Source organism: Pezoporus flaviventris, unplaced genomic scaffold (assembly GCF_033815535.1).
Source record: "Pezoporus flaviventris isolate CSIRO_AGI_PZ_B2104156 unplaced genomic scaffold, CSIRO_AGI_Pfla_v1 ptg000064l, whole genome shotgun sequence".
Taxonomy (NCBI): Eukaryota; Metazoa; Chordata; class Aves; order Psittaciformes; family Psittacidae; genus Pezoporus; species Pezoporus flaviventris.
Window position 1 is genome coordinate 608,680 of NW_026892612.1, and position 14,074 is coordinate 622,753.

Genomic DNA, 14,074 nt, shown 5'->3' on the forward strand with positions numbered 1-14,074 from the left:
TGTCCCTCAAAGATTCACAGTTCCTTGTTTCTGTTAACACTGGTACCCCAAGAACACCAGAGGTTTGTAGTACATGAAAGTAAATAACCAGGATCAGACCTTCCGGTTTCCAGTCCTGAGGATGTTTGTCTACCTGCAGGTGTAGTAAAACACCAAAAGATAGCTTGATTTTCTGATTTAGCAGATGAGCTCATCTGAGAGGATTTAATAGATCCTCTCCAATGTTGAATGCTATCTGGTATATACATTACTCATCCCAAAGCAAGACCTGAAGGTATCAAGCTGAAAATTATTCCTATAGACTTGAAGTTCTTTAAGGGAGTTTTAAATCTTGTAAGGTATGACTTATTTACTTCGTGGTAAGTAGAAGACCATTTTAGACCTGTTCATCATAAACCCCAGCCCTAAAATGACTCAGCTCTTCCAGGTCACCCAGGTTCATATGCCTGTTGACTGTGGTATGTGGCAATTTGAATCAAACTGGAATGTGCCAGCTTCTGTGGGCTGGGGGTCTCAGTGTTCCTTTGTCAGGACTGTCCTTTCTGAGTCTAGTATTCCAAGAGTAACCATTAGGAATCGCCTCTGCTCCTTTCTTCTACTCTAGGCATTACAACTGTTACAAAAAGATAATGAGTTAGTTACCTTCAAGTGCAGGATAATAGGCATCCATAGTGAATATAGACAGTCCTCTTGGAACTCATATTTCTGAAACTTTTGAATCTTTCCTGTAAGTCTCATTAACTTGATTAGGTGCATATAAAGATTGCAGTCAGTATGGGTTTTCAGCCCTGGGGATTGCATTCTCTTTCCTGCACTGAGTTTACCTGAACTTCAGAAATACCAACAAGTACTTGGAAAATTTCTTCCTCTAATTATGAATGTATTTCCTTGTGTGGGTTGTCTTTTGAACCACATGGGTTATCCTCATACCTATGCATCATTGACTAAAACTGCTGCTAAGTGTCTTGTTTTCTGTTAAAAAGAAAAGGCTGGGGTCGGAATCCACGTGTAGTTTTCCTGACTGAGCATGAAAGTGAAATTGCTGTCATGGTGGATTTTGTATGAGCTTTGTATCTCAATCTACTAGTGGAGGAAAAGTGAAGGATTTAATTAGACTGCTTGCACTTTTAAGAGTTTCAGATGGGATTTTAACCTCCACACACACACCACCACCCCCATCACCCCACTGTTCAAGTTGATAGGATAATGTACCCTAATGCATTTTTTCCAGTGAATTTATAGAGGTATGGTTTGTCCTTTTTCTAGTCAAGAATATTTCTTCTTGTTGCTGTTCTTAATATTTATTAAAGTCTTCCTTATGAGGAATTAGAATTTAACAAATCACTGTCACAGGGAGAGAATGGTGTTGAAAATTCTCTATCTAAGAAGAACAGATCAAGAGTTAAGAAAAATATATGAAACAGAATTAATATATTGATACTAAGTTGAACCTGACTAGCTCGTATACCCCTGTAGAACACTTGACATAAATTTCCTTTAATTTGCATGTCATTATCAAATAAGCTGTAGTATAAGAAACTGAGTTTAATGGGTATTGGTTGTTATAGGAGGAGTACGACAAGTATGGGGTTCGCATTAGAGTCAAATTCCACAGTAGCAGTGAACTTCATGAGCTGACTCCGTATCATCAGAGTGGAGGTGAGAAAAGTGTTTCCACTATTTTGTACCTGATGGCTCTACAGGAACTCAACAGATGTCCTTTCAGAGTCGTAGATGAAATAAATCAGGTGAGGATCAATATTGCAGTATCTACCTCTTACTGTACAGATGCTTATAACATAGTGGAGAGAGCAGACTTCTTTTTTTTTTTTTCTTTTTTTAGGGAATGGATCCAGTAAATGAGAGAAGAGTTTTTGAAATGGTTGTGAACACTGCTTGTAAAGAAAGCACATCTCAGTACTTCTTTATTACACCAAAGGTGCGTAGCAGAAAATGAAAGTTTAATATGTAGAAGAGTTGAGCTTTGTGTTATATCACCCCTGTAAAACAATGCAAAACTTACCTCTGTTTTACTGAAGAATTTCATATTAAAAGTTAACTGTAAGGGAATTTGTCCATTTTAAGGGCAGTCCTGGCAAGAATTCAGGCAACTTACACCAAGGCTCACCTGATCATAAACGCGTTATGTAATTGTGGCCTGTATGGAAGTATTACAAGTTAACCATCAGTGGACAGGGTACCATGTTACAAGGCTGTCAAGTGGAATGCCTCTAGCTCACACAGAATTGGGATTGTATCAGAGACCAGCTTCCAAACAACTCAGATAATGATATCGGAACAGGCTGGTGCTGCTGACATCGAAAGAACTAGGGAAGTCCCACAGTAATAGAGGAAAAGTATTCAAGAAGTAATCTGAAATTTACAAGCTCAGATATGGTCAGTGCTATGCTCTGTGGAGAGTGGCTTGAAGAGGACTTTACAGTCAAGAGTGACCAGTGCTTAATTGTGCTCTTCTGCTAAATTAAATATATATAATTGGCTTACTAGATGATGCAGTGATAGATGCTGTGGCTTAAAAAGACTAAAAAGTAGGGTGGCTGTTCACCTGAAGAGTTAACAGAGGCTAATATTATGTGCAACTTGATCCAAAACAGATTGAACTAGTAAAGGTTACTTGTACACCACGGAGGTAGCGTTCAGTAATGGGCTGTATGCTTTTTATTAAGATACCAATTCTCCTGCATCCTGTACTTCACTGTGTATTAGAAAATCTGGCTGGTACATGCTATTCTTACCTGTAAACAGCGGTTGAAGGGCCTGAGAAAAGACTCCTACAGCAGGTACTTGACTGAAAGTAGAAGGAAGGTGACGTTTTTTGTTCCTTTTGATCTTGGAGTATACTTACCTCCACACAGTTTGGTCATTTCCTGTCCATATTACTTCTTTCTATCCTGTCATCTTGCTATTTCTGTCATTATTGGATTTGCTTTTCTGTGCTCTCTTCTACTTTGAGGAGTGAGAGAGTGGTTTGGTTATTAATAGGATAGGAATAGCTCCACTAACTGTAATGCTTCCCACATATAAGCACCTGTAGAGCATGACTGACTAAGGTTCAGAGTCTGTTTCAAAAGTTGTGCTCATTGTCAGATTACTATGAATAGAGAAGGGGGAAAACTGAATGTGAAGAGCTAACCGGAAAGATTAGAGTAAAACTGAGAAAGCAGAAGTAAAAAAAAATTCAGATGCTAAAAAAAAAATCCATTTAACATATAGTAAGAGGAAGATCAAGGAATGTGCTGCACTACTATTCAGCAGCAAGAGATGCATTTATAAAGGTGACTGAAGGTATTTGTATTTCTTCTTTCCTCTCCCTCCCTCTCTTCTGCAAGTCGGTGATCACCACAATACGGTGAAGTTGCAATGGCCTACCACAAAGAACATTATTGAGAGCATTTCATGTAAAGGTTTTAGCTGATGATATGTTTTGAGTGGGCTGCATCAGAGGATAATTACAAGGCTATACAGAGCCGGCCGAGGAGAAAGCCAGACTGCTCTTCGAGTGACTTACCTGCAGTTCCTGAGGCTATGCTATATGTCATCACATACTAGAAAGCATGACAAATTGTCATGCTAAGCTAAATTCTGTGTATGTATCCAGTGGATACAGGGAAAAATGTTATCATGGTTTTGTTCAGTATGTCGACACTTACCCCAGCTATATTTTTAAGCAAGCTACAGAGTGGAAGAGGTACAGATTTAATATGCAGTAGAGTTGATTCAGAAAATTGCATTCTGAATCGTGATTTACTGTCAGAAGAAGTAGATGAACTGATTGTGTTCTTTAGGAGTGAGTGGTGGGTTTGAAAATCAATATTTTTAATCAATATTAAAATCAGTATTTTAATACCAATCCATGCTGAATTATTTGCATGTTAGACATGCAAATAATCACGAATGCTTCTTTGCAGTAGAACAAAATTAGAATTCAAAACAATCTGAGTTGAGGTAACTTGTTTTGAAAATGGAATGCATTTTAGAGTGGACAAGCAAATAATAGGGTATTTGAGTGGAAAAAGTTAACAGCATCAGTTCTAAGGCATACATGCCTAAATGACACGAGAGAAGTTACTGTGGATAACAAGCTGAGCATCAGTTACAAGGCGATTGCAGAAAGTCATCTCCAGAGCACTGCAGATAACCCCACGCCTTGCCTGAAAAATCTGTTGGGGTTGTGCCTGAGAAGATCTAGACTATGATGTGTCGAGTTTTGGCTGTTATACTTCAGAGAAGAAGTGCAGTGCCTGGAGTTACTCCAGAAGACAGCAAGATTCCAGAATCCAACAGTGCAACTTTAAGAAGTTTTGAAAGTTTTGATTTTCCAGTAGTGGAAATTGCTTGGTTTAGAGGAGCACAAGCACAAGAGAGAATTGTACCCAAGTAACTCTACATCCTGCCCTGCCCTGCCCTGCCCTGGAAAAAACAGCCAGTATTCTCTGCCTATTGTGGATACAGCAAAAAAGTAATGATTTCATTTGCACATGAAGGTACAGGTACAAAGGTTTTTAAATACCAAGATTTTTCTGTAGTAAGAACAGTGAAGTATTGAAATGGCGTGAAGAATGAGTGGAGTCATTTGGGGCATTTCTAGGAACAAATGTGCGGCATCTGTCAGAAAAGCTATAATCCTGCTGTATTGATCCTTTGAGCTCTAAGGCTTTATGTAGACCTCCTTCACCTTTTGTAAGTAACATGGAACATTCTGACATCAGTTATTTTGACTTTGGCTTTTGTGTTTTTCACCAGCTCCTGCAGAATCTCACTTACAATGACAAGATGGCGGTGTTGTTTGTCTACAATGGACCTTTTATGTTGGAGTCAATCAAATGGAACTTCAAGGCTTTCTCTAGGCGGCGGCGGCGACTTGGAAAGATAGCTCAACAGTGATACAGATATACATATAAATATATATGTAAATATATATAAATGTATTCTGGGTTTGTAGAACTTTTTGGAACATCTGGCTTTCAAGACTTCAGATATTGAGAAAGATGAGAACTGCAAAGAGCTAATTAAGAACTCTGATTCTTAAAACTTGTGTAACTGATTTGAAGTACCTATTTTTTTTCCCCAAAATCTTTCGTAGTGGCCTCTTTTTCCAAAGAACCTACTTTTTCTCAATAATAGGTTTAAATAAAAAGGAAGTTTCTTGTATTTTGCTCTTTTATCAGTAATGTAGAATCAGATGTGCAGTTAATTTTTATAGATTACACTGGACTAGTTCTGTGTCTTTGTTTTTCATTTTTTGTTTTGGAATTTAAAAAAAATTGCTTTTGATAATAGTGTTTCCTTAACACAGTAAAGTATATTCTCTGAAATTTTCCTATTGAAATAGAAACTTTGAATGAAGAACATATTTGTAGGAAGATAATAGTTTGTAAGTAGATGTGTATTAATTTTTGTTTTGTGAAAACATACCTGAAGTTAGTATAAAGAATGTATTATTTTTAGAGTAATCTACTATATTATTGTTATTTATTATTTTTGCACTAATATTCTATTTTGTATTCCTGGAAAGAGATGGTCTTTATTTTTCTATCACATCTCTCAGCAAGAAGATTGACAAAGAGACAGGTGTTTTTGAAGTAATGAGCTGGTTAACTTGCAAAAGTAAAACTAAGCAATATGTAACTTTTTTATTGCTTTTATAAAGTAAAACTTGATATGTTTTTGATGATAGATGGTGAAAATAGTCCTCCTGATTTCACATGTAAGTTAAAACCAGGAGGTTTTCTACAAAGGTTCAGCCGCATTGAAGTGGTTGTGTATGCAATGGCTTTTCAACAGATAGCCATAAAATTCATGAGTGGAGTTTTGACAATTTTTAAGCATTTGAAAATAGGTATTATGAGAAGAATGTTGATTACCAAAAAAACCCCACAACACTTTATACCGAATTGTGAAGGGTATGATTTTTAAAGAAATGGAAACTACAATTGGTATGTAAAATGTATGAAAAAAATGATTGAGTCCCAGGACACCATCTGAAAATATGCAGCATCCTTGTTTCCACAGGGGAAGTAGCCTTCAATAGAACTTTATGCAGAATCTGGTGGGCAGCTCATTTTGAGTGGGAGTTTTCATAACAGCATCCTGTTAATGAACTTTGCCAGTGGAATTCATACATTTAGAACATTATAATGAGAGAAACAAAATAGCCTTTCTGCAAAATATAAGATAGGATTTAGAAGGTGTTGGTATTACAAGTTATGTACTGCAATTCTTGTGCTGAATAGATTTGTGTTAAGGAAACAGAGAACTACACATTCTTCTGTTGCAGACCACTGTTGATCAATGGAGCTCTGTCTGTGAAACGAGTTCCTGCAGTAAGTTCCATAAGGATTAGTGTCCATACACAAATATTTGACAGAAGAACTAAGAGTGTGGAAACTTGGGCTATAGTCCAGGGACTGAGTGGGCCAGCATAGTATCCTCAAGTTAATTTAGGCTACATGCCTATGTATTCACTGTATTGCAAGATTAGGGTTTTAAATGTGTTCTTTCATCTTCAGAGTACTTGGCTTCTCCTAACCCTGAACTTCTGAGGTGATTTTGGTTTTGGATTGTTTTGGGTTTGTTTTGTTTTTTTTTTTTTTAATTCAGTGAAAATACAGACATTCTATTTGGTCTCTGAGGATCACTGTATGAAAAGTGTAATTTGTTTTCAATGTCTAAATAAGTGAAACTACTTGCATGACTCATTTTTTCTATGGCTAGACAGCGCTGTTTGTTCTTAATGCTGTCATCTTAGAGAACTTCATGGGATTTCTTCAGAGTTCAGTTCCATTCTCATATTTCAGACTGAGGTATGACATATAAGTCTGACTTATTTCAAGAGGATGGCACTTCAGATTCTGTCATAGAAATTGTCTTCTGAATGCATGCCTGCCATACCGCACAATTGAAGAGGATGACGGGCTTGTGGGTGTTTGTTTTTTCCTTAGAGGTACGTCAGCTACTGACCAGAGGTCCTGATTTTGATGTATCTGGCCACAATCTTAGTATGACACTCTCATTCATATTAACTTACCCCAGAAGGTGTTGTCAGCTGCAAAACTGTGCCACTGTCATGCTAGTGACCAACAACGCTTCACTGTCCAGCAGCTCTGCAAGCTAAAGCCCTTAAAGAGCTGTAAAAACAACTTTGTGTATGAAAGCAGCCCTTGCTATTTACATGTGGGCTATACAACAGGACTGTAACCACCCATACCATGTTAGTAACCTGCTAGTTCATGTGACAGGTGTATCCTGTCCACATACAGAGACTGGCTACAGAGGAAGTCTCTTTAACTGAATAGCATATTCAGCCATGAAAATCCCCAGAGTCACTTAGTGTAGTTACAGCATTACTTTTCACTCCTTACCTGTATATAGGGCCCTTCCAAGCTGCCGGCTTTCTTGCCGTTCCATGTGCTTTGCTACTGCTATTCAGCTCCTCAGGGACTCTTGCTATAAAACCTGTGGAGTTAATTTCAGTATAACTTGGAGGAGCAGGGATGAGTGGGAGCTTAGGTTAAATATACATGTAGGATCCAGCTTTTCCTGCTGACTAGACAGGACCTCTCAAAAATGCAGAAGTGGAAAGACCTCAAATAGTCCTGACAGCTGAAGCATAAATTGAGCTTTCTCCAAAAATAGGTACTTTTCCCTGTTGCTTAGACCAACTAAAGACTGGCAAAGATGCTCTTCCATCACCATCTGCAGTTCTGACAAACATCTGTGTCTGCTCACATATTGAGACAGAAGCAGCATGGAAATTGTGGCTTACTGAGAGAAATATAAAGATCTTGAGAAACCAAATACTGGAAAGCAGTTCTAATTCACCTTTTACTGTGTTTTGTGATTATGAATAGCACTCATGCATGTGTGTTATTGTTAGTCGGATTTTTAGTCAGATGAAATTGCAAACTAGAAGGAAGAGGGACTCTTGCACAACTGCAGTTCCTTTAACATGCTTATGTGAAGCTTAGGCTTTTACTGGAAAAAAATAGATGAGGCCTGTCAAAGCTGTTGCTGGCTGGGAACATCTGCAGGGTTTGGAGTTAGTGAGAGATGATGAGACACATGGAGCTGGTCTGGATTACAGGGTGCTTACTGAAGAGTGTGGTAGGTGCTCTTTAGGGGACAGGACAGGCACCTGCTCCAGGCCTGACAGCAAATTTGACTTAGAGTTAACACTACTGGAAGCTTTTCTGTATGGTTTGTGCCATGTTGCCATCTGTTTTGTTACTAAACTCTCTGATTTATTCTTCCTTTCTAGAAGCTTCTGAACCATCTTCAAACACTGTGCTATGGATAGTGGAAACTGACGGGTTTCTTCTGTGAGCCCGCAGTTACCTGCTTGTTCCCTTAGCAAGGCCTCTTAGTTTTTTGAACATCACTTACTAAGAGGTTGTAATTTTCACCTTCCTTTCCCAATTCCCATGCCATTCCTTAATGTCCTCTTGAGAGTAAGTGTTAGAGGAAACGGATTAGTAAGATGTGGAATTTTTCATTCTGTTTTACAAATACGTGCGTAACATTTAAGATGTTTGGCACTGTCTACGCTGTCCATGCTTAGGCTTTGGATAGCAGGGTTTACCTGGGGGAGGGAAGGAAATGTGAGGAGATCTGTAATTCAAGATGCTTGGTGTCTGCTGAGCTGGGCAAGGGTCCTGTGGCTGTCCCCAGGGGTTGGCTGAGGGGTGGTCACACACATTCTTTCTCTTGTCCCTGCACCGCACAGCCTTCAACACCACCTGTGCTGGGCAAGGAGCACCACACCAATGTGAAAAGCTGTGTTGGTTCAGCAATACCTACTAACTGTACAGATAGATAGTAATTTTATGGAAGTTGTTTTGATGATCGGTTCCTTTCCTCTCTCCTGTCTTTATTTGGCTGCTTATTGAAAGGTGCACAGTAGTTTCTTCAGATTTGATTTGCACAGTATCTGATGGGAGGTGTCTGACAGGAGAGCTACATCATGGGAAGTGGAGGAAACCTTGGCACTGTAGCTTCACTGTAAATAGCTCTGAGCCAGAATTACTCTCTTCAGTTCTGACTCACTGAAGCGCAACGTTCAAAGCACATTTTCCTAGAAATTTTTGTTACACAGGCATTTTTTTCCCCCACTACCTTGATAATTAAGACTAAGCCCAGGTTTTACTGCATCAAACTTTGGAGAGGAAGGAGATGGGTAAGGGATTTAAATCTACCTCTGCTCCAAAAAAAATATTCCCCCTGCCCCAGGATGAAAATTGCAGGAATGTTTCTCTGCTGTTGCTCTTGCAGGCTAGGCTTGCCAAGAGCCATGCTTCTCCTGTGGGCCTCACTGATCCAGCTGCCCTTTGAATATTACAACAGCCTGGATGAAGGGCAGTGTTTGTATGTGGATGTAGTAGTTACTATACTTCATTTTATTTCGGTGTTAACTTTAGCCATTGACAAGTCTGAACGTTAAACAGGGAGAAGGGAGATGAGTGCAGGGCCAGGTGTGTTTACCCATTGAAAGCTTTTCAGGCATCACTGTGGCAGCACTGAAAGTCAGCAGGGAAAACATGAAAAAATAAAGGCCAGGATCAACAGCCAAGGCAGAAGGTGCTAGAGGTGATAACCTGCACTATTGCAGCCTACCCTCCTGTGGCTCAGCTCTTTTGCAATGGCACAATCCCCTGCCCAGCAATTCCCTTCTCTGGGCTTTCCACCACATCCCACCATCTTTTCTCCACTACTCTTCTGCTCCCTGGTTGCTCTGTAAGTAAAACCTCCAGTCTTTCTCCTGTTGACCTAATACCCCCCTAAACCAGTGTTCATTGATAGTTGTATTGGTTTTTGCTGGGATAGAGGTAATTTTCTTCACAACAGCTTCTTTGGGGCTGTGTTCTTAGGTTTGTGACTGGAACACTGTTCTTAAACTAGGGATGTTTAGCCATTGGTGAGCGGTGCTTGCAAGCCACCAAGGCCTTCCCTGTTTCTCATGCTGCCCCACCTGCACAAGAAGTTCACGAGAAGCTCAGAGGGGGCACAATGACCACAAGCAACCAGAGTGATATCCCATAGCACATGATGTTGTGCTCAGCAGTAAAAGCTGGGGAAAGAAGAAGGAAGGAAGGATATTTGTAGTTAAGTCTTCCCAAGTAGCCAGTCTGTGTGGTGGAATCCTGCTGTTCTGGAGAAATGCCTGAGGGCCTGCCTGCCCGCCCATGGGAAGTAGTGGCTGAATTCCTTATTTCACCTTGCTTGTGCACATGACTTTTGCTTTCCATATAACCTTCTTCTCAACCCTGGAGTGTCCTCACTTCTTATTCTCTGACCCACTCCACTGCAGGGAAGTGAGCAAGTGGATGCCTAGGGCTGAGCTGCCACCCAGCATTAACCAACAACTATGATTTATGTTGTTCTCGAAACATGACATTGTGCATGTTATTAGCTGGAGCTTAGTACTGCAAATGATTTATAACAATTATGCACCTGGGCTACATGAAATCTTGGCAAATGTACCAAGAGTGCATTTGTAAAAGAGCAAAGCATATGCTCGCAGACGAAGCATGGAGATAAGAACACAGTAGGTAAGCTGGACAGGAAAGACAAAATTCACTTTGTTGGGGATAAGGAACCATGCATAGTAGTGGACACAGCTGGTTTTGCTAGGAGCAAGAAGGGGAGAGTAGATGGTAACTGAGAGGATGGTGATAGAGGATAAGGAGGAACCTTGAAAGAACAGAGAGCAGAAGGTGGCCAGAGAGCAGAAGGTGGCACAGGTGACATGCAACACGGGTGGTTTAAAATGAATATATGCTTTAAGGTAATTGGGATCATGTAATTTAAAGAAGAAAAGTCTCAGATTCCCCCCTCCCTAGTTTCTAACCAAAAATGTAGACCATGAACATTATGCTGCTTGATCTTGACTGCAATCCACTAACAATGATTCTCCTATGTTTGGGTCATGTAGTAGCTTTTTCATTGACAACCAAGGGGGTTTTAGTTGTTTGTTGTTCGGTTGGGGGGTGTTGGTTTGGTTTTCCTGAAGAATTACAAACGCAGAGTAAATCCAAAGCAGATGACCAGCACAAGGAGAGCAAATGGGCTTGCTCTCAGACACCACCATCAGTATCGGCCCCACACTGTGCTGCTGCTGCAGTGATGCTTAAAGGTCTGTTCAGGTGAAGAGCCACAGATGTTACAGTTTTATTTGTGGCTGAGGACTCTGGATCCACTTTGTGTTTGCTTCTGAACCCAACTGTGCTGTTCATAAAGGACTTTTTTTTTTAATCAGAACTTTTGTAGTATTTATTACACTTTGCTGAATAAAATGTACTGGTTTGATGCCAATATAATTCAAGTGGCGCAGCCTCCAGGGTGTATGCAGTTCAAGCACAGAAATCAGTATGCTCATGAAGCAGACACCACTCTGAAGGCATATAACTGGACTTTTGTGGCATTTTATGGCACATTTCCTTTCTTCCATCGTCAGCAGAGAGGAAAAATTAAAATTCACCTTATAGAAGCTGTGCTTTCTGCAGGAGTTGGTTTGTGTTCAGGGCTGTGTCTCCCCATGCCACTGACAAAGTCTGACAGCATCCACAGGGGTGCACCCAGCCTTTGCATGTCACACGTATTCCAGACAAAAGTTACATCACTCCTGGCAAGACTTTGCTGCAGTGTATTAGAGCTTGAAGCATCTCCTAAGGCTCAGGTCTTCTCTCCACTAGGAAGGTTTTGGTAGCTGTTTCAGTTACATCACTAAAGACAAATATTAAAGGGTTTAAGGTGAAGAATAATAACTTTAGGGCAAGTCTTTTACGATGGGATGGCAGGAGAATAAGGCCAATGCCACAGCCCTGCGTGCCTCATTCCTAAAATCCATGACAAGCTAAAAACCAGAAAACCCTGTGGTGAACGTATTCATCTGTATTTTGGCCACCAAGTCTGAGGACAGAAAACTCCTCCTCGGCATCTGGTCAAACCTGGAGGTTGCCTACCAGTTTTGTTCCAGATGCAGGTGGCATGCTTCCACCCCTCTGTCTCTGCCTGTGTTGCTGGAGGGCTACATGTTCCCCTGGGCCCAGGGTTCCACCTTGCAGTCACACCCTAGCACGGTTCCCACATACCAAGTTAAGTCAGGTTGTATGAGTAGTTGTTTTTAGCAACCACAATGTCAGCGACCACAAAAGTCAGCAAGCTTTTTGGCACAGGGTTTCTTGCCTTCCCCTCCTTCAGCAGCTGAGCGCGTGGTTTGTTATTCCTCACACCAGAAACCCCTCCAAACCATGGCAATCATCTCAAGGCAGCAGTGTGGCTGCGCAGGCTGAAGCATCGTTGTCTCATGGAGCAGCTGCATGGTGTGAGGGGCAGTGCCTGTCTGAGCTCAAAAGCCCCTGAGCAATGGGACAGGGCCTTCCTAGAGTATGCTGGTGAGGGGACACTCCCCCAGTGCAAGTTGTGCTTGTGCCTCCCCGCAGTAGCAGAGAAGGAATACCTGTGAGAACACCTGAGGAGCAGAGAAACAAGCTAAGCAGTGGGTAGGCACACCATGACCACTGCCTGACTCCAATCATGCAAAACATGCTTGGGTGTTTTTATTCCTTTTTATTTGGACAATATATATACACATATGTACAAAAACATCTATGCCTACTTTTTTTTTTTCCTTTTCTTTTTTTTACAATTTCATGTGATTTACAAAACAGGACAGCAAAATAACTTATAAAGGTTACGAATACTGTACAAAAATAAAACTGATTAAACTGTTGGAAGTTGGTATTTTACAGTGTTTACAGATCGCCAGTCTGTAAAACAGCATTTTGAAGTTGTGTGTTCAGTCTGGTGTATGCTGGGCTAAGTCCCTCTGCAAACTGAAAACAGACCTGTAATACAGGTCATGAAAAACTGTCGAAGAAAGAAGTTATGTTGTATAGCTGTACCTTTAAAGACATGATCTCTCTACAGTGATGGGTTTTCTTAATCAAAAAGAGAAGCTGTTCTAACTTCAGCACTATCAAGCACTTCCAAAGCAGTACAAGCACATAGAGTATTAGAGAACCTCATTTTCCTTTTCTTTTCTGACACTTGCAATGCTCTTCAAAACTTCATCTTCAGGATGCAAAGAACTAGCCCACAGTTTGTTTTATGTGTTAGAGCCATTGTCTGCTTTTATTTAAAGAAAAACCCCAGAGCCCCCAAATGAAGACAACAATAAAACGAAATCTCCAAACCTGATTATCCCCATGTATTCTGTTAGTGGTTGATGAATTGCATTAATCCCGTCTGTCCAACGCTGAAATACAGCAAACGTTACAATGTTACAGCAAATGGGTTACCGTTTAGAAAGGCTTTTTTCAGAAACAAGATGTCACACTATCACACACTATGACCCCCCTTCTCCCCCCCGCCGCCTGTTCAGTCCTTCAGACTTTGTAGGAACGACCGCGTTTCTTTAAATGTGCATTCTACCCCAAATACACAAGGTGGAAACCATAGATCTGGCCAATTACTTCTATGTATCCGTTAATCCTGGTAGCTAAGTGACCAATACATGTATGTACTGATTTAGGAGCTGCTTATCAGCTGTGGCTTCCCATCGTGGGTGATAAAATGTGAGGGTGTCTTGTATTTCACAGGATCAGACCTGAACTTTTCCAGGTGCTGCATCCATCCCACAAAATGGCAGGAATCCAGACTGCAGGATGGACTCAGAATGAATCTCACTGGGCTACACGTGGCCCTGACCCCACTCAACAAGGCAGCATTAACAGTGCTGGTAAGCAAAACACTTTCTGTATTTCTCAATCAGCAGAAATACAGCAGAAATACAAAGGCTACCTCTTTTTATCAGGAAGAATGGATGTCCTTCTGACTCGATTTGGACACCAGAAATTAAAGTTTGGTTTCTAAAAGAAATGTTTCAAAAAGCTGAAACGGAGGTAGAAAGTGTGCTTGGTTTCCTGAAGTTTTCACTGAAGAAAACACATCCCTTTTTACTCCACACACTGTTCAATATCCCCAATGCCTTAAAAGCAGTTCTCTTCACATAGACGGAATTTATCATGAACTACACAGATTAAAAACACTATATGCA

The 14,074-nt window shown here is 40.6% G+C and overlaps 1 protein-coding gene across 2 annotated transcripts in view; it reads left to right on the top strand.

Annotated features, from left to right (window-relative positions):
* SMC5 (structural maintenance of chromosomes 5) overlaps positions 1 to 6,715 on the top strand; it is a 47,205-nt gene extending 40,490 nt beyond the window's left edge. For both annotated transcript variants that reach the window (XM_061470792.1, XM_061470793.1), the window contains 3 exons: positions 1,569 to 1,748; positions 1,844 to 1,939; positions 4,765 to 6,715. In XM_061470792.1, coding sequence (XP_061326776.1) covers positions 1,569 to 1,748; positions 1,844 to 1,939; positions 4,765 to 4,905 — 417 coding nt within the window. In that variant the 3' untranslated portion in view covers positions 4,906 to 6,715. The remainder of the gene's footprint in view (positions 1 to 1,568; positions 1,749 to 1,843; positions 1,940 to 4,764) is intronic.
* The last annotated feature ends 7,359 nt before the right edge of the window (positions 6,716 to 14,074 follow it).